This window comes from Hoplias malabaricus, chromosome X2 (assembly GCF_029633855.1).
Source record: "Hoplias malabaricus isolate fHopMal1 chromosome X2, fHopMal1.hap1, whole genome shotgun sequence".
Taxonomy (NCBI): domain Eukaryota; kingdom Metazoa; phylum Chordata; class Actinopteri; order Characiformes; family Erythrinidae; genus Hoplias; species Hoplias malabaricus.
Genome location: NC_089819.1, coordinates 21,302,426 through 21,327,073, shown reverse-complemented (window position 1 = coordinate 21,327,073; position 24,648 = coordinate 21,302,426). Strand labels below are relative to the sequence as shown.

The 24,648-nt window shown below is 41.6% G+C and overlaps 1 protein-coding gene across 1 annotated transcript in view; it reads right to left on the bottom strand.

Annotated features, from left to right (window-relative positions):
* LOC136676980 (transmembrane protein 8B-like) overlaps window positions 1–24,648 on the bottom strand; it is a 228,200-nt gene that overhangs the window by 105,604 nt on the left and 97,948 nt on the right. The window contains exons 4-5 of the mRNA XM_066654310.1: window positions 8,793–8,926; window positions 3,656–3,924 (exon numbers count right to left, since the gene is read on the bottom strand). Of these exons, the coding sequence (XP_066510407.1) occupies window positions 3,656–3,924; window positions 8,793–8,926 (403 nt within the window). The remainder of the gene's footprint in view (window positions 1–3,655; window positions 3,925–8,792; window positions 8,927–24,648) is intronic.

The following is a 24,648-nucleotide window of genomic DNA, read 5'->3' as shown; positions in this document are numbered from 1 at the left end:
AGTCCACAAAATTCCAGACTAAAGCCTGGCACGTCTGCACACTTGTCTACACACTCAGTTAGTGTTTATGTTGGAGACGGTAGGGGACAACAAATAATCACAGACCGTGGAAAGTAAAGCTGAACAGTTTTGATCCCATTTGCCCATCGCTGTAACCCCCCTTCTATTTCTGCAGAGAATAAAAAGCCTTTCAAAACCAACAAGAAATGCTCGAAACTAGTCGCAGCACGTTTTTTCGGTACATGCTTTTGGAATTGCTCTGATTTGTTTGGAAAACAGGTTTGAAAGTGAAGCATTTTGTGCTTAAATTCCTCGAGGTGTTGTTAGAGTGGGTGCACTGCTCCACGGTCCCCTGCGAGAGTACAGCGCAGGTGATTGAATTGAATCTCTCGTCTATTTCACACTTTCCGCACAAGCCAATTGCTGTATTTATCATGTTCAGTAAAGACACAGAGAAATGGAGGAATTCATTGACACTTCATTGTAGCAACAAGTGGCAAAAATAACACAGACTCCAGTCCAGGACCAAGCCTCCGTTACCTAATCCACACACCATTTCTCCCAGGCTTTCATCTGTAATCTAGGGCAGTCACGGGGTGGGGGGTTGAACTCCAGTTTGCTGTGAAACATTTCAGTGAAGGTTTGATGGCATTCAGCCATCAACCCATTATTGAGGTCATGGTACTGATGAATGATTAGCACAAAGATGATGGATGGGTTTAATTGCTCCAGAGAACACAGTTCTACTCAAAGGTCTTACTAGGATGTGGTTCTTTGAACTATTTAGGTGGACCATTATGGCAATTAAATGAATGTGTAACATATACACTGAAGGATCACTGGATTAGAAACACCTACCTTGCATCTACACTTATTTCCCAATTTATCAGCTCCACTGATCACAAAGGAGCACTTTGTGGTTCTACAATTACAGTTTCTCTGGGTACATTCTTACCCCCGTTTCACCCTGTTCTTTAATGATCAGGACCACCACAGATCAGTGTGACACTGACCTGGTGGTGGTGTGTATGTGTGTGTTGTGCTGGTACCAGTGGATTAAACACTGTTCACTCACTGTCCACTCTATTAGACACTCCTACCTCATTGGCCCACTCTGCAGAGCTAGAAATAAAATCAGAAACTGTAGTTCATCTGTTGTTGCAGTTTGTGTTGGTCGTCCTGGTTAATCAGCCAACAGCAGCAACACCAAAAGTAGCCACCAGCTCTGGCACAATCTGTCGTAAGAGTCCTCCTGGCAAGTATCAGGCTCCCGTGGCATTAGGGTGGGTTTCTGGTGTGAGGAGAAGTGCTCTCCCGCTCTCAGCTGAAGTGTAAATGGCAGTGGGCAGAGCCATTCACACACAGCTATTTTCTGCCATGCTCTTCGGGCATCTGAAGGATTTCCTGCTGTAATAAGCCTCTCTCTCTCTCTCTCTCTCTCTCCACGACATGACAGCGTGTCTACATCAAAGAGCTCAGCCGAGAATCCGCGCCACAACAGCCGCCATCAGAAGGGCATTAAGAGGCCACTCCACGAGGGACTGATGTCTTTGAGCCGTTTCTTATATCACACACTGCTAATTCATGCTAATGTTCATAATAATAGGACCACGGCAGTTTTCAGAGCAGAGATAAACACACTTAGGTTAGAAAATACTGACACAAAAACAACTTAATTATGTGGGTGAGAATGTAACAAAAGACATGCCACCACACACACACACACACACACACACACACACACACATATATGCTGTTTATAGGATGGCCCACCATGCAGCTTTCGAAGGGCAGGTCCTCCTTCTTTGGAGCAAGTTTTTTTTTTTTTTTTTTAAAGCTTGTGCACATGTCAGAAAGAACACCTTGTATTTAATTGGTTTAACAGGAATATGTGACATCATAGCTTGCCTACGGTCTACTGCAGAAGTTCTGCCCTTGCCTTGTGTTTCTAGTGAGGAGCATAGCTTGGAAAAATGAGAAGAATCATCTCAAAAAAATAGTGTCAAGGCAGAGTTGTAGATCTGCATTATGGTGTGCACATAGATAAGAACCACAACTCCCACTTCCCTTCTCCCTGTCGACAAACTGAGATTGTATCCTTCTTTCCAGGATAATTTCCATTTTTTGGGTGTGAAGCCATTTCCATTGGTGAAATATATCAAATAAAGACCTGTATTTGTCAAACATGTAAAGTATACTCACATATTACAGGGTACAAAATCCCAAAGTCCAACTTTCATAACATCTAAAGAGCAGCATACAGCTACACCTCCGTCTATTTATTAAAATCAACAACAGCTTTTACCGCGTCAAATATATTTTTGTTAGTTTTCAAAGTAGGAGGCTTTTAACAGACACATTGAACTCGTATGGCACTCACACAGCCGTATTCACCAGGAAAAGCCATCTCAGCCAAACAAACATAGCCCATAAGAGCTCATGGTGACATGTGTGTCAAACAAAGGTCTGGAAAGTTCCCTCCACAGCTTTGTCCTTCACTTTAAATCACCAGGTCCCTAAGTGACATTTACTGAACACCCTGGATGCAGTCACATGACAGTGTGTGAATTTGTGGACCTCATTTACAGGAAGACAGGGTGCTTGGTGAGTGCATTGGTGCTTGGTGAGACCATTATTTTTCTAAAAAGTGTGTTCCAACATTTTTAACAATTTAGATACTTTAGTGACATGTCCTACGTTACATTAATGCGACCCATCCTGATACATTCATTCATTCATTCATTATCTGTAACCGCTTATCCAGTTCAGGGTTGCGGTGGGTCCAGAGCCTACCTGGAATCATTGGGCGCAAGGCGGGAATACACCCTGGAGGGGGCGCCAGTCCTTCACAGGGCAACACACACAGTCCCACATACACACCTACGGACACTTTGGAGTCACCAATCCACCTACCAACGTGTGGTTTTGGACTGTGGGAGGAAACCCGGAGCACCCGGAGGAAACCCACGCGGACACGGGGCATCCTGATACAATTTCAACAAAATGTTGAAATACAAATTACAAAATGGTTCTTGTGATATTTATGTTGCATGAGGATTTTAACCCAAACATAAATACAGAAAATCTGGACAAATTATTTGTTCCATGTAGTTTCTGTGGTCTGTATTATATTTCTCAGAATCTGGCTTTATGGTGGCCATTTGTGCACAGATGTCCCACTGTACATTGAATTATTGCAGCCAAAAACAACACACCTTTTCATCATTTTGTATTAAATTAAGTGCAACTTCTAGAGTTGTCCACCATCTACGTCACAGGCAAGACGCCTATTAGTTTCCCAACACCGTTGGGGGGGGGGACTAACAGTCTTTTAAATCTTATTCCTTCAATTAGTAAGAAATAACATGTTTTCTGACTATCAATAAACACAAGTTAGGAACTCAAATTCCACTGTATTTATTTGTTTGACACTTTCATGTATCTGGTGCCTAGCCTTTAACTTATTAAATTTTAGTCACTGACCTGGTTAGTATCATCACTCCTGTATGGGTCTGTTGTGTGAAAGCAGTCGTGTTAGCCACTATCCCATTCCACCACTAACATGCTTAGAGCTCTTATGACCCCAAAGAGGAGATCTTCAAACATGTCTTGTATTTCAACGTCATGTCAAAGTATTTAGACCTCAGGGCCATACCTTTGACCTGAACGCCGATGCGGAAGTACACATCTGAGGTGCTGAGGTAGCGCTCCACCAGGATGTAGTACCACTGCTCCCAGGACAGCAGAGGCAGCTGCAGCTCACAGGGCACATTATCCCTGCAGTCCACTGCGCTGGAGTTGTGGACCGGAGGAGCCCTGGCCCTCATCTTCAGCACCACCGGACAATTGTCCCCACTCCTGTTCCTGCTGCTGCAGTCCACCAGCTGGACCTTCACCACAGAAATGTAGCTGGGAATGAAGACTCTGGAGAGGAAAGAGGAAAGACTGTTGGTGCATCCAAAAAAACAAAGATATTCCAAATTATTAACCGAGCCGAATTGGACGTCTGGTCAGTGGTGCATCCAACTCTGGCAGTGCCAGACATTTAGTTTGAGTAAAAAAAAAAAAAATAATAATAATCTATTATTTTCACAGTGTCTGTAAAATGAGAATGGATGAGTGTATGACACTGTCCACAGGTTTGAGTGTGTGATGCCCTGTGTCGTGTTTCTGCCTTGCGAGTCCAGACGGGCTCTGGGCCCACAGCAACCCTGAACAGGATGAAGCAGATACAGTACAATGAATGAATGAATGCATGAATGAATGAGGCTACAAGGTTACAGGCTCCAGATGGTTTGTTTACTGTAGTGTAACACTTAAATTCTATAAACTGCTTTAAAGCTGTAGTGGAGAGGACCCAGGCAAATGTGTCCTGTGCTTTTCATTTGGACTCCTTTGGACTTTGTTGCTAAATTATCCATCTTCTTACACTATGGGGTCCACAGCTGACATTTCAAGATCCACAGCAGCCAGACAAAGAGACATTTTGTCTCCAGACTCCAACCAGCAGTGTCCTGTCTAAGACCATGGATGTATTTTATGGTATTTGATCATTTTATGTTTTCAGTGAGGCCATGTTATAGCATTGGTGAGGATTTTTTTTCTTACAGAAAGATGTCATAATACATTTCACATCACCATCACAAAAGTAGCAAACAAGTTATGAAATATATTATTTATCATATTTACTGTGAAGTACAGCTCACAAGGTATGTAGATTAGCACTGTTTGAGAGTTTCTGAATGAACTGGTCCATAGGGTCATTTTAAATCTGTGACACATCCAGACCAATAGGTGTCAACAGAACCGCTGTGTACAAATCTTTAAAGAAAGTTGCTGATTGCTTCTTTAAAAAGGCCTTAAAGAACACATGCAAATGATCTCTCTTCTCTGGCTTCTGTAGACTATACCTCTGTGGTGAAAAACACAGGAGTAGAGTTGGCTCTCAGGCTTTACACACACAAACACCATTTTAAAATCAAACATTCAGCCTTTCAGCTCAACACAGTTTCAGCCCCACATCTATTGTCAAGTTTTCAATACTTGACTCACTCTAACTTCAGAGTGAATGGGCGGAGTTATATTGCCTATGACATCACAAAAATCACAAATTCAAAATGAGCTGTTTTTGTCAATTTATTATTGGTTCATTCATTCATTGTTTGTAAGCATTTGTCCAGTTCTGGGTCGCTGTGGGTCCGGAGCTTACCCAGAATCACTGGGTGCAAGGCAGGAACTCACCCTGGAGGGGGCGCCAGTCCTTCACAGGCCAACACACACACTCACACATGCACTCACACCTATGGACACTTTTGAGTCACCAACGTGTGTTTTTGGACTGTGGGAGGAAACCGGAGCACCCGGAGGAAACCCACGCGGACACAGGAAGAACACACTAAGCTCCTCACAGACAGACACCCGGAGTGGGGCTCAAACCCACAACCTCCAGGTCTCTGGAGCTGTGTGACCGCGACACTACCTGCTGCATCACCGTGCCCCCCACTTTGATATTTAGTATATTTATATTGAGAGGAGTGTATTCTAAATCTTTACCAATGGTAACATACTGTTCAATGTTTAAATACAGAGAAGAGCATTCTGCTTTTTTCTAAAACTGACCAGTGTAGCCCCATGGCACCTTTCATGCCACCTCATGGTTGTGTGATAGTGCATTTTACACAGTGATCGATCTGCGATATGGAGGAGGCTGTTTGGACACTGGCCAATGCCATCCATTCCCATTTATCTATGGATGTCCATGTATAAAACAGTGGGGATGAAGTGTGCTTAATCCTGCTGTGTGTAAACCACTATGCTCAGGCATAGGAACATATTAATTTCACACTTCCAGTACTATCATTATCCAACAGCCAGCAATCTCTGAGCTCTGAAATCTCCATAACCACACTGTATGGTACACTGCAATCATTACAAATCAAATTCAGGTTTAGAATTATACCTCTTGTAACAAAGTATGAATAAGTTTGCCCAGTGTTGGTGGTTTTATACTCCTCTTGCTAACACTTGGCTTTGGGCAAAGTGGACACAAGCTGATGTGGAGCTGCTCCAGAAATTAAGCATTTCATTCCGTGTTTTTCTATAGTGATTTGAATAAACTGTGTGTCCAATTGAACATCTGTCCACATTGATATTTACTGCACCCGGCTAAATATCAGGGGTGTCTGCTAATGTTTGGGCATGCAGTGTATTTCTGGCAGTATCTGTTCCTATCACCAACACTAACGATGATGTCTTCCACATAATTTTGAGGCCCAAAAAACACTGCTTCAGTGGCCAGAGATTTTGTGTTTTCCATAAACATGAAGCAATTACGAAGCCTAATGTGAGTCTCCTCTCCACGTCCTCAGCCATGACACAGTTCCCTCTGTCTCCTCTTTTGTACTTTGGTAATTAAATAACGTGAACAACACATCAGGCACCTAATCAAACAGCGGCAAATTTGTTTACAGCATCCATGAAGAATATCCGTAAACAGGTTCCTCGGAATTGGAATGGTCTCGCTGGAATCCGCCCCAAAAGAAAGAACTGTTCAGGCGTAATGATGTTTCCTTATTTCCCAATTTTCTGCGCCATTATGTTTATTTCACAACTGATTAAATAAGCACAGATTTAGAGTAAAACTTATCCCAATAAAAATGTTATTTAATTGTCCACCGAGCATGTGTGAATCTGACAAGCCTGTAAGGATAAGTAAGTGCAGGCTGTGTGTGCAAGGCTGTTATATTAAGGTTTAATAAAGACTTTTATAAAGAGCTCGACCAATAAAGCGAACATGGACAATGCAGGGATACAATCAGGAGCTGGAAATCTCAGGGAATCACATACTGTAGGTCGATAGAACTGAACATATCATTATATGAAAGGTCATTACGGCCTGCAGGGGGGCTCCCAAGTGGTCAAGAGGTCTCAGCATTGGCCCGATCACCTGGAGATAACGGGTGCAAATCCAGGTGATTCTTCAGCTGCCCAAGGCTGAGGGTCCTAGAGCACACAATTGGATGCATTCTCTGGGTGTGTAGGATGCCCCCTTGCGCATGGTGCTAGCTAGCAGAGTCATCTGTCAGCTGATGTGACAGATCGAGACAGTTTGCTTTCTCTTCCAATGTGTTACATGGTGTTACACAGTGAGAAAAGAAGCTGGCCTGAAGTGCATCGAGGGAAGCATGTTTTCACCTCCACCCTCCCAAGGCTGGTGGCAGGGTGTGGGATCGGGAAGACTCACAGGCAATAAGTGAGACATGAAAATGAGCATATTTTAATAAAAGAGTGGAGAATATATACTGAAAAGGGAGCTTAAATAAACAGTTAAACTGTTTGTAGAGTAATTTCATTGGCATCAAAATATTTTGACTGTTGTTCCAGCCAGCTCATCTTATCAGGGACCACATGGGTGGAACAATGGCTAGCTGTGGTTCAAGAAAGTTATGGGTTGGTAGACTGGAGAGATTCCTACCTGGGGGACAGCCAAATAGCTCTTTACATATGGGTCTCACATGGGGCTCGATGTATAGAGTCAACTTCCTGTAAGACATGTGGGGACAACCCACTACTTCTTTTTGAACTACCACTAACACCACTAATACAGCACGAAGGTTCATGTGTCAGAGGGGAATGCAAACTGCCCAGATATTTAAAATCAGCTGGAAGACCTGCATCCTAGCTAAGAGAGAGATGTCCTAGACACACATTCTTAACATTTTCACAGTAAAATCATCTTAAAATGCACAGAATAAAATATTTTTTTAAATAATCCTATACAAATAAAGTCAGATACAGATTCATGCACAGAAGGGTTTGAATTGTTTGATTATATAAATGTATATTTAAAAAAAGCTCTGCTTGTGTACGTCTGGCCTGTAGTGAGGACAGATACAGCATATGGCGCTAGGGTAATTCTCCCATGACTATTCCACATTGATTCATGTGAAGGTGCCAGAAAGAGAATTTCACACTCTGTTCCATTTCCAAGAATATGTGGAGGACTGTGCTCATTTCATGCCTCTGCATCCTCCAAGCTGTTCTTCTAAGGATGCACTGCTTGCTAATTGAGAAGTGAATTAATATTTGAGAATCACAACAACTGTGGCTCACTCCAGAGCAGAGAGGAAGAGGATGAGGTTAAGTGTGTGTGTGAGTGTGTGTCTGTGTGAGGGATAGAGAGACAGTCTGAGTGGTAGAGACAGACTGCTGTTAGTATGCTGAGCCGTGCAGCAAATGGTAAAGCATCCTAATCAGCCTCGTTGAAGCTACAGCTCTTAAAATAGACATCAGACCAATGTTTGTAGAGAGCACCTGAGGAAAAAAAAAATGAGCCCCTCCACATCATCAAATCGGAACGGAATCAATCCCTCCCAGCTGAGCTCCTGTCTAAGTGTATTTGTGCACTGTGGCTGTGTGTGCCTCTATGTGGACCGGAAACCTCAACCTAAACCCTGCTATATAACACTGTGAGAGCTGTGCTATAAACATGTCAGAGCAAATGTCATGTACTCCCTCTGAGAACAAAGCACTGCAACTCTCCGGTTGTCTTCTGTATTGTATTAAAATGTCAAGAGGAACAGCTGGATACGAACCAGTAATCCGGTCCTGTGGTTTTCAGTTATTAATACATTTCTGAGTAATAAAATTATCCCATAAACATGTGGGCAAGGGGCAGATTGGTTTAATGAATATTACTCTTATGAAGCTATGGCTTTCACCTACAAGGTTTTCTCAGGACAGCATTGATGCGCTGCCTGTGGTTAAGTGCAATAACAAAAAAGTCCACTCACTTGTAGAGAACTGATCTGTTGTGAACTGGGATCATCTGGTCTATGAAGTAGCCAGGATACAGCACTGAAATCCCAATGAGCCTCTGGACTATGAGCTGAGGCTGGAAGAGGTATTGGCATTCTTCATGAAGACCCTGTAAAACAAAGAATCAAGAAATCAGATTAAACACGCTAAACCATGGCTGTAAATTTATAACACAATATTTCAAACTTCAAATGTGATATACATTTGATTTATGTTTTTTTTTTTTAATTAAAGGAAGATTATTTGGGGAACATATACCATATACATTTCAGTAATTGTGAATATTTATCCAGCCAACAAACTTAAATAACACCCAGTTGGTTTTCCTGCAGACTCCCATTGTCAGAATTCATAAAGTATATTGCTGTTGTAATTTCACTGCCTTTCTTACATTACATTCCCATCTAATAATGGAAATGATTAGAATTGTACCTCCGCCTCAACTGAGTATCTCCAATCAGAATTTCAGGCTTGCGGGTATGCCAGAGTGCAAAGGCCAGGTTAAACCATGTAAAAATTCCATGACTATAGATGTGAATTGAGAGAACCAAGAAAAACTTGGCGGCAGAGAAATAAGAGAACAGAGTTAAAACAGTGAAAATGTAATTAGAGGATTATGAGAACTAGGCAAAAAGTCCGAAACCTAGAGTTCATGTACCTTGCTTCTCATTGCTGTGCATCTCTGGGTGGGGTAAACAGGAAGAGACACTGGAACTGGCCTTTCTGAACAGGCTGATTGTACAGGAGAAAAATGGTGCTGTGGTGTCTTAACCTTGTGCTTTATTGAAACTTAATTTCATGTTAAATATATCAAACACTGCTGATAGCATATGCTTTATGTAAAATCACAATGATGGCTGTTTGAAAACTGCATTCTTCCAAGCCGCAGTTTGATATAAAATGATGAATCTCAGCTCAGCATTGAGCAAAATCTAATCGCCAGTGTCACCCTACGCTTGGCTGAAAAATGAGATGATAAAATTACTAAGAAAAGATAGGGTCTCCTGCCGAGACCCAGTTACTGTGGTAACTATAAAGAGTTATCACGGAAGCATCACATTCCATAACTGCCATCCATCACTCTGTTGTGTGACACCTTTGCCTGATTCTGCTTTGGCAGCTCACACCTCGCACTGTGGAAAGAGATCAAACAAAAGACTTGCAGCAACTGACACGTATGATATTTATTGTACAATGACGTGAAGCCAGCTACAAGGACTAGAAATCGTGGGCCATTAAACAAGAGTATGAACGAGAACAAAAATATGTTAATAAGGTGTTATTTTTATCTTGCTAAATCTGTTGTTTAAGCACAGAATCAAGTCCCAGGTTTCATTCCTGCTCTCACTGAAAGCTGCATTGCTTTATGGAGTTTTTTACTGTACATAATGATGGCAATTTGTGTTTCTTTCATTGTTTTAGACACAGCTAATCCCTTTTGCAAACAAGCTGTCCTATCATGGAACCTTGTGGCACACCACACTTTTCCAGATTTACTCCACACTCTGACCTTTAATCCCATGTTTTAGATAATCTTAAAGCTCTGCTTTGCTAGCTATGCCTTGAAGCTAACATACAGCATTCTACATACAGCACCCTGAAGTAATTTTACAGTTTTATAAATGTTTTCTTCTGAGAAATGTGCCTTAAATCCAGCAATCCTACACCTAATCAATACTCTAGATACTGAATGTCCTCAGTTGTGTAACAAGGCTTAGCGCTTGTAAAATCAAACCTCCCCATCCTTTCATGTTTCAAACACATACAGAAAAGGGAACAAGTGTTAACGCTGCCAAGAAACACTTTCAGTTCCCACTCCAGGACTAGCTGCACCAGTCCTGTGACTACAAGAAACAAGATCCGCCACTGATGCTGGGCTTTTGTTGGAGCTAGTGGCGGGAGATCAGTGTGGGCCCAGGATGCTGGGAGATCTATATTAGTTGCATGAGCGGTAAAAGGCACGTTCATTTCGACAGAAGCCAAAGGTGTTGCGGGGCCCAATTAAAGAGCAGATGAGCTCTATAGATTTGCAAGGACAAATTTTCACAGGGAGATTGCAAAGCGGGATGAGGTTGGAAGGAGAAGAGAGAAGGAGGTTGGAGGCGAAGGAAAGAGGGACGGGTGGGGGGTACTGGGGGGGGTGCCTGGGAGCTTGTGTTATTTATTACGGTACACCCTGCCAAATTACAATGCAGCATTTCATCATTCACCCCCTGGCCTCTCTCTCGCAGGTACCCCTGCCCTCAAAGACATTCATCACTGTCGAGCAGCTAGCAACCACCTCCCACTTTCCTCTTGGTTTTCCACCTCCTCCTCCTCCCTCTGTCCTTTTCCTCTTCCACCTTCTTTCTGTCTGTTAGAGCTACCTCCAAGCCAGGCAGTATTTGGTCTCCTTTCCAAGAACGGAAATTCTCCGAAACACAATTACCCAGAATCTCCACTAGCAAGCAATCCAGTGCCCCAGCAGAAAAGAAAGAGCACCTATCTATTTTTCCATTGACTCCCACTGTCACGGTTCAGAGGACAGTTCAATGTACCACAGTTTGTTTTTTTATTTTTTTGTCCTCATCTTTGTTGTTCTAATCTGGCGTACTGTACTTTCCACCTCAGATGACGGGAGAATGTTGGTGGGGTTGATTCTAATATACTCCATACCTTGCGGCGGTCCTGTCAAAGACCTTGCTGCAAATCACCTGCGGTTTCCCGTGGAGGTCACTCAGCCATGTTATTACTGCATAAGGTAGCGAACGAGCAGCTGATTTATCGCCACGCTCCTGTCAACTCCAGCGCTAAAACAATAACGCACAGAGTGTCAGTCCCTGGCAACTCTTGCCAACTACTTCCACAGCTGAAATGCCAATCCACAAAGCAAGAGAAGAAAAAGCTAATTGGCTTGCGGTGCTGTGCAGTTAATTATACGAGGCTTTTCACTGCCTCGGTGGTTATCTCATAATTAGATCTTCATTAATTCTTCAACACAAAAGCATGTCGAATGTATTTTTTAGAAGAAGGGGGGAAAAAGCAAGAGATCAACAAAGGCGATTGTGTTTGTACAGAAAGCGGGAACATGCGCTATTGTTCCCTGCTGTTGTGGAGAACCTGCTTAACAATGGCTGAGTACCTGTTTCTCTGCGATTACACCCCCGCTATTGGCGCTGGGTGTTCACTAGGTCCATTAGCTTCATCATGGGGACTTCAGGTGTTAAACAGGCCCTGAATGATTCATGCGTCTGATTCTTTCAATGACTTTCACCAACTACAGAAATATAGAAAAGTGAAAATGTACTTTGATCATCATTGCACAGCACTGCAACCAAAGTCAGTCTCTACAGTAACCCACACACACTAATGAGTGATTAGGCTGTGTGAACACGCAGGCGCCCAGAGTGGTGCGCAGCCACCTCAGCACCCAGTGAGCAGTTAAAATCAATGTTTGCAATTTTAATAAATAAATAAAAACTTTTTATATATATATAAAACTAGAACCCTTTTTTCTAGCAGTGAAAACAGAATACACTCATCATTCAGAGTCTGTGAGAATCATACCCTGTATAATACATTACCTCTGCTTCACCCATCAAGTATACGACCTCATCTTCCACAATGTAAGAATCCATCTTCTATCTGCCTTATGGATACTGCCTCCAAGAGTATTACAGTGTCATGTTCATACACACAAGCCCATTGTAAAGGCACTTTAGCATATAAGCTCCTTCAACTCATAGCTCCGGTCGCCTTGGCATGCTGGAGGGCGTCCATGCTAATGGTGATGAAACACATTCTCATTTCATTATGGCCTATTTTGTGGATGCGCTTGGCTGGGCAGGTGTCGTTGCCCGGGCCGTTTGTGGAGCCGTGCATTGCTCATTATCTCCCGTGTATTATCAAGGTCTAATTCGCTCTCGGCTTGATTAGCGGCCTCATTCATTTGGCTACTAGCCGTCCAGCAATCACTTATCCTGCCAGGCACCGAACTAAAATAGTCTCACCATGTGGGATCTGTCTACTGGATAATGACTGAGACCTCGTGTCTGGACACACAGAGGACAATTTACTGTCAGCAGGACCACAATTGAGCGAGCTTCCTGTTAGCGCCTTGTTCATTTCCGTATTGCAGCACTGCTAATTGGCATGTCATTGCCAGCAACAACAAAAGCAGGGTGTAATTCGATATTGAATCAAGTGGAGATATTTTGCCACAATCACAGATGCTTCGACTGATACCACGTGTGTACAAGTCTGACCATTATTTAACACCCCTCATTGTTAGTAAGTTCAGCTACTGTAGCATGCAATGGATGCAATGGTATTGGATTGGTCACTATGTTCCAGGATCCATCATCAGCACCTGAGCTTACTAGCTATCATGGCAGTCACTGATAAAACAGCTTATCAATAACCTTAATTTCATAAGAAATAATATATGACCATAGTGCTTTATTTTTTATTTCATTTTACAGAACTTCATGGAAAATTATTTTTATGAGGATGGTCCTCTTCAGCTAAAGCAAAACTCGTCCTTTACAACTGTAACATGTTTTTGCCTTCTTTAAAATTAAGTGAATAGATCCTGGAGGGGATATATTTTACCCATTATCCACAAGTGAACATAAATCTGGTGCCTTAGGGTTAAACACCTAGGTCACTCTTCTCTCTGTCTAAACAGCCCTGTTTAGAATGCCCTGTTTTCTGATGTAGACAGTGTTTTATGGGGCGTGGCCTAATGGTCAAAGGACTAGTCTTGCCGGTTCAATCCCCAAGGCCGGTGGGAACATCCACGGCTGAAGTGCCCATGAGCAAGACACTGAACCCACAGCTGCTCCCTGGGATGACTGTGTTCACAACTCCTAGTGCACTAGTTTACTGCCACAGATGGGTTAAATGTGGGAGATACATTTCGTTGCATGATGTACAATGACAAATAAATGCACATTATAGAAACTTAATTTGCAGGGGGGTCCAGATTTAAGGTAAGGACCAGAACCTTCATAAAATGTATAGCACAGGAATATCAGCTTTGTTTACAAGTTTGTGTAAATTATATACTTACAATGTGATATACAGCATGCCAAAGTAACCTCAGATTTCTAAGCATTATTTGTTTATTTGGGCTCTTTTTAACAGTGTGACAAAGCTCCTTTTAGACAGTTCCCTGTCTCCCACCCTTCCTCTATTACAGAGATGGTTGATTTCTGATGTGCTTCCCACTAAGCAAACAGGAAAAAAATAAAAATTAAAAAATTAAAAAAAGCATCACTCCTTGAATCAAAATGGTGTAACGGCACTGATGGCAGGATAATAAGGATTGGAAGGAATAGCAAAAACCACTGGCACCATTAAATAACAAACTGGAGAAGGAGCTCCATCTGTTGTTTGTGCATGGCTGCATGCATAGAGTACAGGCACAGCTGGTGCTGAAGAAAGCAGACATAGCCACCATGTTTCCCTCTCCCCCACCCAGCAGACCCCTGTCCTCTCACTGGCGTCGTCTCTAAGGCCAGAAATATGTCAGCTAGGCCAGCGGAGCATCTTCAGAAAATCTTGGTTCAATTCTGTGATCAGGCAGCTCAACTGTGTCAAGAAGACAACGACGCTAGAGTGAGACAGAGAGAACGAGGGACAGAAAAGAAACCAATAACTGGCTGAATGAGGAGTCATCCATATGCTGCTGCTTATGTCCCAGCGCTTCATCTCTGCTCTTTTGCTGATGCTGCTTTTTGGAAACAAAGTGATTCAGCTGTCCAGGAAAAGCAAGCTCATAGAGAGTAGCATTTCTCAAATCATCAGATGTACCTGAAATGGGATCTAGTAGGTACCCAAGTGTGGGATCTGAAATGTCTTTGCACAGCTGTATTTACCACACTGTAAAAGTGTATCATTCACGATTATATCGTCATAATTTTTAAAATTATTTTAAAAATCAGCATTGTGATAATCATGATATTCTGACTTGTTTATTTAATGATGTCATGAAGTTACACAATATGGTATAAGTTTTTTGCATTTACGTTGGAAAGTGACTCCAAAAAGAGGGGGGGGGGTGGTTATAGAACATTTGATGTACAATAAACCATGGTGCTATGTAAGAAATTAATGGTTGTGTGGTAGATTTATAACCCTGTGAAGGACTGGCGCCCCCTCCAGGGTGTGTTGCCGCCTTGTGCCCAATGATTCCAGGTAGGCTCCGGACCCACCGCGACCCTGAACTGGATAATCCCTTACAGACAATAAATGAATGAATGAATGAATGAATGGAAGATTTATATGCTACATTATTTTTGTTCATAAAATATCAGTATCTTAGTAAGTTACCGATGCTTACAAATTAAGCATATATTTACAGATTTTTTGTCGCTTCTTCTAAATATTTGAACCTGTTACATCTTTAGTAAAATAAAACTTTTATACATTTTAAATATAATTAATTCAATGTGGTTTATATTTAAATATTTTTGTTGCAATAGTGTGTTCTTGAAATTATTAAAAGTATTTTTCAGTGTGGGGCGGCACGGTGGTGCAGCAGGTAGTGTCGCAGTCACACAGCTCCAGGGACCTGGAAGTTGTGGGTTTGATTCCCGCTCCGGGTGACTGTCTGTGAGGAGTGTGGTGTGTTCTCCCTGTGTCCGGGTGCTCCGGTTTCCTCCCACAGTCCAAAAACACACGTTGGTAGGTGAATTGGTGACTCAAAAGTGTCCGTAGGTGTGAATGTGTGAGTGAATGTGTGTGTTGCCCTGTGCAGGACTGGCGCCCCCTTCAGTGTGTATTCCCCGCCTTGCGCCCAATGATTCCAGGTAGGCCCTAGACCCACCGCGACCCTGAATTGGATAAGCAGTTACAGAGAATGAATGAATGAATGAATTTTTCAGTGTTTTGTCATATTGCTAAGAACATCATTACTGCCAAAATACCCTGAAATATTGTGATATCATTGTAGGGCCATATTGGCCACCCCTAGTGGATAGGATCTTCCAGAAATGTTGACTTGGACATACAGTTTAAAAAACAGATCTTAAATCAGACTTTTCTGTGGATTGTGGGAATGGGGATCTGGATGCCACCAACCTACACACTGTGTAACAAGCCCACCCAGCCAGTTTTTATGTGGTCTGCATATGTCAAAAAACATGGGATAAAATGAGCTGATCTGATTTTTCTCCACTCATGTCTTAGAATTGTTTGAATTGTCCCACCTCCTCCTCAGAGTCACATTGCTGGAAGTATGTTTATGTGAGAGCACAATGACAAGGTTAAAGAGGAAAACCAACACAAGTAGCTCAGAGAAATAAAAGCACTGATAAAATATGGAGAAAATGACAATGGAGAAAAAAGAGAACTGAGCAAAAACAGCTAAACACCAGAGCTTCTGCTCCTTGCTCCAACCTGCTGTGCTCTCAGACTGGTATAAACAGTGGCTCACTCTCATTTAAAGCAACAGGTTGCTTTGAACAGGGATGTTTGGGGAATGTGCTGCTGTGGTGTGTGATCCTTGTCGTATTTTGACCAAAGCAGGTGACAGACCATTCATTATGACCCCAGAACTCACTTGTAGAAAACGTAGAGAAAATGTTTTATTTATGAAACTGTACTTAACTTTAGATTTTTAACATTGAAAAAGTAATTAACCATGGGGTATCTTTTTTCTAGAAAAAAAAAACAGTTGAGATGGCCATACAAATGTCCATTTTTCTACATCACTGTTTGACTAAACACTAAAATCCACACAAACTCTGCATCTATAAAATCTCCAAGCTACAGCACAAATCACATTTATTTTTATCCGACTCACAACGGCAACTCAGTAGTCAACAAAAGAAGCCAGCGAGAGCTGGACAGAGCAACAAGGAATGAAAAACTCTACTGATCTGTCCCTGATCTGATGTTACCGATGCAACATCACAGACAAAATTTTGGATGGAAAACTTAACAGGCCCCAGGGACCAAACAGTGAATGCAGCAGTGTACAGTCAAGTAGAGTAGGTACCATGCAGTGGCAAAGTGCCATTATATATGTCTAGAGGCCTTCTGGAACCCCAAAGGAAAATCCTGCTCAATGCATCCAGCATTCAAACCAAAGTTCTGCTTTTGTCTAATCTACAATGTCATTATTGGAGCAACCAACTCTATTCATCCATGCATTATGTCTCCCCACCTCCATCAGAGTCACATCAATGTAGTAATGACCTGGCTGACAGTCGCAATCTCCAAGGCCTACTGCAGTTCCACTTGCCAGAATGAGAAATCTGGGGCTTCTCACTTTGCTACTTTGTTGGTTGCCTGTTTTATTTATTTATTTATTTATTTTTTGGGGGAAGCTCTGACTGCATTAGCCTAAGTGCCACCTTATTAAATTTTATTGCCCTGCAACCTGGGTCCTGTAATGGTGATGCTTTCCCTGCTGCCTCCTCTTCGCAAAAACACTATTAGAGCATGCTCTGAACCAGCCAAGGCTCGAGGGACGCAAGGGCTTAGACCAGACTTTGCACGCTGATCAAACACCATCTCTGCTTCATCAAATCCTGTCTCTTTTCCACTGAACCTATCACCTGTGAAAAGACTTTGACTTTGCCCCCTATAATTCGTTACCAACTCCCTTGGATATATGAGGAGCACACTGTTTGTTCTATTGTGTTTCCTATCACTGTGTTAAAGAAGCGCAATGCTGCTTTTAATGCTGGATGCAGTCTTTTTTTTTAGTTTTGTTTCAGAGTTTCTTGCCTGTGCATGGCACAGTAGAATTGAAGACACTAGCACTGCCACACAGCTCTGGGGTTCAGTTCCCTCCTATGGTGGAGGAGTTTAGTGTGTCCTTAAAGTGTCTGTGTGTGTTTTCTTTGCATAGATTGGTTTCCTTCCACAATCCAAAGTAGGTAGACTGACTCGCTTTGAGAAACTCCATCTGGTATGAGTGTGTGAATGTGCGATGCCTTATGATGGACTGATGCCCTGCACAGGGTGTGTTCCTGCCTTACAGTCAGTGATTCTGGGTAAGCTCCAGAGTCAACGTAACTCTGATCAGAAGGAAGTGGTTACAGAAAATGAATGTTCCCTGCTGGTCTTGCATTATCATTGCCTTGTGCTTGCCTGCTCTGACTATATTTTTTCAGATTTGCTTCCTATCTTGCTTTCCTTATGTTCAGCTTAGACCTATGCTCTTCTAACCTCTGAGTGTAATCCTGAACATAGGCTTGATATAAACTTTGGGTTGTAAAGGTATAGATCCTCATATTAGATCAACAAAAAGGGCAGAAATAGTTAATTTGTTTGGAATCCATTTGGAGTTAATAATGCCTCTACTTTGGGCACAAGTAGCAGGGCAAAATTCAGCATCTCAGTAGCAGCTAATTAAGAAACAAATCGACACTAAACTGACAGTTTCCCTTCTTTTGTATGGCATCTGCCCAAAAACAACGGACGCTCTGGGTTGAAATCATATCTCTACGCTGCTGACAGCTCCCAATTAGCCACTGATTCAGACTCAGAGTCTGGTTCGCAGGAGACAAACTGTCAGTCCACAGAGCTTGTGGTCGCTGCTAAATTCCCACAGCGGCTCTAGCCTAAAGAGACGGCTAGCTTATCCATGCTGCCGCAATTTCCTTCGTTTCAACCCCCACCGTTTTCTCGCCCTCCCACCTCCCTGACCATCCACAGCCATCTGCTCGTGTGACCGTCTGCCTGCCGAGCTGCCCCTTGATTAGCCGCCCAGAGACTCGCATGGAGCTCATCAGCAGAAACTAGCACTCTCTCGTGCTGCTGTAATGATTCACCTCCGTGCACCATTGTACCCTGCATCAGTGCAGCTGCCACAGTGCAAGCTGTTGTTTGTCACAGAGTTACTCGAGCAACACTGGCCAGGGAGGGACAGATTTACCACAATAACACGCCGGATATTTCCTCGAGTATATTCTATTAACCTCTTAAACTGCAAGGGCTTGTATGCAGCCCTACTGTCCGTAGACGCCTGTTATAATTAGAGAATTTCAATACTTTAAGGCACACACATTCAATTATAAGTTCTAACAGCTTTAACAATCTTCATGCTCAGTGCCAACCAATGAATAGAGCCCCCAACACTGGACAGTAGATCACACCATTCCCTGTAGTGATGGAGCTCCATCTGATACCTTCTACTTCTGTACCATTTTCTATATTCACTGTAGATTTTATGGTGCATTGATTGCATACATCTTGTTCATGTGTGTCTATTAGGTGCACAATAATGTTTTAAAGTTTTTTTTATATAATATAAATCGTTCATGAATTCAAATTCTCTTGTTTTTTGTAATTTTATGGTAACCATTGCGTAGTATTAAAAATGTTATGTATTAATATGTTATGTTTACTTTCACTAACATCAAAATCACCATCTTTAAATCATCAAAACTGAAACAAGAACAGAACAAATCGATGCATATGCTTTGTCCGGCACTTCTTCTTTGACAGCACTCATAATGAATGCAGTGAAGAAAAAATTCCATCTTGCTTGCCATTTTCCAACTATTTAATTTTAAATTTATATTTTGTTGAATATAATAAGAATGGTCATTTTTATGCTACAAAACAGTTAGTAAAAAATGACAAAATGCAGGAGAATTTTGAATTACAATTACAAAAATATACTGTACAGTTAATAAATAGCTAGATTTTAAAACCACTACTGTACTTCTAAAGGGGTCTGAATTCTAATCCTTTTCCATAAGTGAACCGTTCTAGAACAGTGTGTTTAAAATGAGAGCTTTGTTCTACCCTGTTTAAAAAGCCCTGTTAAGAATGATCAATCTCAACACCTATTCCTTTAAATCAGAATGATCCACAGCTCAGTTTAGTGCGAGAACCCAGGACTGAAGAATGAGGTGCCAGGGCTCTTCTTTTTCATTCTCATTTTCTCCACATTTCATTAGTGCTTTTATTTCTCTGAACGTGTGTTTGTTCTGCTCAATTTAACTATGCCTATGCTCTCACGTGTAAACATGGATCTAGAGCTTTGATTGGAGAGTCTCAGAGGAGTCTGCACTTTACTAATGATGGATCACAAAGTTAGACCTCGTTGTTTTGCACTATGTTCTCATATTAAAGCAGCCCGCAAAAATGGCTGGAGGTCATGTTTCACGGTGTATGTGTTGTTGGATCGCCCAATAAGAGTACCTGAACTCACTAAAATTTCAGGGGCTGATTGCTATCATATACTCACAGCAATATTCCAACACCTAGTCTAAAGCCCTGCCCCTCAAATTCTTAAAAAGTAAAACACTGTCTAAAGGTCCAAAGGTTTAAAGTGATCAGTGGTTCTGTGTGCTCAAGTGTATTTAGACTGTAGGGCACTGAGTTATTAAGAGCCAGGATTAATTACACTTTGTAATATCAAACTTGTTTGGTCAGATAGCATACACACTGACTCTCAAGCTGTCCAACTGTTCCTGAGACATCTGCTGCAGTGCTTTCTAATCTTAACTACACTGACCAAGTACAGCCAAAGGACACTTTGTCCTTACAGTGGAGGTCTGTACCACTGCTAAAACTCTGATATTCACTACAGGGAAAAAGTTCAGACACTCCAAACCCTTCAAGTCCATGTTGCTGTAGTGCAGTGCTTGATAAATAAAAGATTCACTTTTACAGCAAGGCTCTGTGCTTGTGTCCACACTAATTAACCATTCCAGCAATTCCTGCTAGGAGTCGATTGTCTGGTGTGGTCACTCCTCAGGTCCAGTGGAAATTCTAGTGTGCCCCATAGCCACTTATAATTGGTCTCTGGTAGGAAGAGCTCAGAGAGAAGCAGCCTTCACAGCCACAGAGCACACCAGGAAGAGAATACTGTTGATAATCCAGCCATCCCTCCGACTGCAACCCTACAGTTAATTAAAGGGAAAAGCTGAAGCCTGGCTAGGAGCGGGAGAAGTCATGCAGAAGGACATTGCTTGATAAAGTGACTTTGTGGAGCGGTGGCAGCACAGTGGCATACCTCAAGGGCATATACTTGGGTCTAAAGATTCTAGTTAGCATGGATGAAGTGTATTCTAACTTCTGATTTACAGAATAAATGACATTGGTACATGGGCAACTCACTCAGGTTGCAAGGATAAAGATGCTGTGATTATAGCTTTCTATACAAAATTCAACAGAGTGAAAATCTACAGTTGAGATAGCACCGGCCCTAGCACTGGGCTTAAAGCTGTAGAATATACTGGCAGGAAATCAGAATGAACAAGGTCTATAGTAGTCCTTTCGTTTACATAAACATTCATAGCTGATGTGCCCTTGAGCAAGGCACCTAACGCCTGACACACTAAGGCTATGTTCACGTTACCAGACTAAAGTTACTTAAAGAAACACATTAGATTTGCATTTTTCTGCATAATTAATTTATAGCTCTGTGCTGGAATCAGTGGGGAGGGGGAGGAAGGGGTGGTGGCAACAGAAGCTCTCTTCTCCCAATTACATTTATCAATGTGATTGCACATGCCGTTTCAGGGACTGATTTGTTCACATTTCACACAGAAACAGGTCCCTTACTTGTATGAATGTCAAGATCGCCAAATCTGGAATCGGATTTGATTAATGAGACTTGTAATATGAACCTAGCTTTTGGTGGCTACCTGTTACTCCAGGGCTCTGTGTGTGACCTAAACACTCATGAGGTTTAAAAATATTAACTCCCTGAAATATGTAATTACCTGTGAAGGCAAATAATTACTGTCTCCCATGGCCAGTATCCACAAGAGATTAGTTCAACAAAATGCTGGAGTATTCTTTTAAGAGTCTCCAAAAAAGACTTCCACCCTATTGCTTTCATCCAAAACCCCAGTTTTGGCTGCGCACACAGTATAGGCAATTACCCAGACATAATAGATGACTTGAGCTAAATGGCTGGTGATCAAACCAGTGAAGTGTGAACTTTTTTTCTAGGGGAACAAAAAAAAATCTTATACGTACATAATATTGGTGCCCACATAAATCTCATTCCTGAAAGGGATGTGCTTTATGCCTGCATTAATATGCACAGACTCTGCTCATTCCCCCAACCACAGAACATTTTTAATTGGCTACTTACCGCAGATTGGCCTCTGCTTGTACCGCTCACACATGGCAAACGTCTACTTTTTTTTTTTTCTCAGCTGTTGATAGCCACATATGCTTTGATTTTGCAGCTGTGTTTTAATGATCTCACATGAACATTAGAGTTTCAAGGAATCGTACTTAATTATATTATCTATATGATTCACATTTCTGAACTTCCATGTGAAACTGGAATGTTTCGAACTGTGATAAACATCAGCTTAAAGCAACTCTACTTAATATTTTACTTCAAATTTATTTTGAAGCTTCACTGACTTGTAATAGGGAGAACAGAGTCTCTGATATTGCTACTCCTGTCTCAGCAGTGCAGAAACTGTACTATGGAACTTTGAGGTGGACAGGAAATAATCCCATGCCCCTGATTTCAGGACAGTTCTGTATAGGCAAAGTACACTCTCCGACTTTAAAGGGAGCAAAATACAATTTTATTTTACCGAATGTTGCTTTAAGCTCTGTTTGAATTGTGCTGAGTGATTATCTCAGATGGGTCATTTTTGCCCAACACATAAGAAGTTCAACTGCTCCACAATCCAGTGCTGGGTAGATTTACACCTCTCACCCACACTTGGCACTTAGCATGGTGACCTCACAACTCAAGATCTGTTGAGATGATGACCCCAGATTTTCATGACATTTCTACATTATGATTTTTTATGGTTTCTTGTAGGAATCACAAAAATGTGCCTGAAAAACTGTTGTGGGAAAACGTTACACAGAAGGATGGCATAGAAGTATGCATAAGGTTAGGATTAGGGTTAGGCACAGGGATTAGTTTTAAGGTTAGGGGCAGGGTTAAGTCTTCACACTGTAGTACGTCAAAGAGAATAATATATTGTGTACACAATGTTTTACACACACTCCTAATATTAAATGTACAAATTCATATTAAGACCAGGCTTGGTATTACTCAACCAAGAAGCAAGACTGGACTTTAAACCCACTGTTGTACCTTTAAAAGTACATTTGCACTGTTTGTACCTTTATGAATAACAATGTACCTCTACTGTACCTGTTTTTCTTAGAGTTTGGGACTAATGTGGCCCTGTGAATTTCTGAGACATTTTCATTTCCTGGATGGAGAGATGATTTAACTGATGATTGTGTAGGACAAGTAACAGAAGTAACAGAAAACCCTTTTATAAACACAAAATACACAACAGAAGTCAATGGGCAGAAGCTTAAGTTGTTTCAAATGACTGGGATTTCTGTTCTTGCTCTAAGTATTAGGTGTACACATGTTTAAAAGTGTTTGTGTGACATATAATTGTAATTTAAAATTCAATTGTTCTACCTTTGGTCATTTTATGGCAATTGCTATGTTTTATTAAAAATAATAATATGCCTAAAAGAAGTACACCTTATAGAAGTAAGCTTCAGCATTTCTGTACAGATTAGGTTTTAAAAAAGGTTGTAGGATTGGCTCATATTTCAGTTTGTCCGTGATGTACATCATGTAATCCCTGCTATCTGTTGATTGCTGTCAGACCATTATTCCATTGTAGCAATTTAACCCCCATATTTCACAGCCTTTTTCAGCGCAGTAAAAAAATGTTGACTCAACAAACAACGAAAAGTGCATTTGGTTGAAAATGTTTATGTGCCGCAATGAAATTAGTCCTATATCCATTAGAGGGGGGATAATGGTGGTCCTAAGTGCAAATCACTTGCTAATTTACGTGAGATTATATGTAGAATATTAACGCATGAATCCAGGTCTGAGTCTCAAGAACATGACTCTTTTAAACGCTTTCAATTTACTGCTTTTCTCTCTCTCTCTCTCTCTCTCTCTCTCTCTCTCTCTCTCTCTCTCTCTCTCTCTCTCTCTCTCTCTCTCTCTCTCTCTCTCTCTCTCTCTCTCTCTCTCTCTCTCTCTCTCGTCATTTCAATTTCCCCTGAGGGGAACAATAGGAACAGAGTGGTCCAGCCTGCTGTACGTTTGTGTTGACTTGCAGAAAGCCATTACGAGGCCCTAATTTAGCAACTGCTGACACGTTATAATTTAAGCATATCCCATGATGCATGATTGACCCAGACTGTAACCCCAATAATTGTGTTCTTTCAAGAAGTAAATGCATTTTATTGGCTGTTTTTCTCCAGAGGAAATAGAAAGGGGACTGCTATGATTCTGGAACATGGACGAATGCATCTGAAGTTCATCAGTAAGAAAAAGCTGGTGGCTGTTTTAAATTACTTATTTTATCCAATCAGATGCTTCCATTTTATCATGCATGGACATGCAGTACTCAGTTAATTAAGGTGCAAATTATATGCACACAAGAGGGATGCCAAGAGTTTTTCAAAAGTTTTGGTTAAATTAAAAGTTAAGACGTAAAAACCATAGCTAAAGAGGTGTGTCCTAAAGTTACGGTGCATTAGAAACGTACCATCTCAGAAAATTTTGTAATGGTACTCATGGGGACCAGGTGTCCAATACTTCAGACATCTGGTTCCATTCCCTAACACTGAACACTATTAAGACTCTGTATGGTTCTGTTATACAAATTTTTTATACAATAAGTGCTTTCTACATGGAGAGCTCTGAATTTACTTTAAATCATAATAACTAAATGATGCCGAACCTTGGAAAAGTTGGTGGAATTCACTTTGATAATGAATTTGTCTGTATCCCAATGCCTGAGCGCAGTGTCAGGGACTATGTACTGAATAAATGGCATTGTCCTTCAGAGCAGACATTAAACCGAGACCCTGACTCTCTTAGGTCATAAAAGATCCAGGGAAAAAGAATTGGGTGTGATC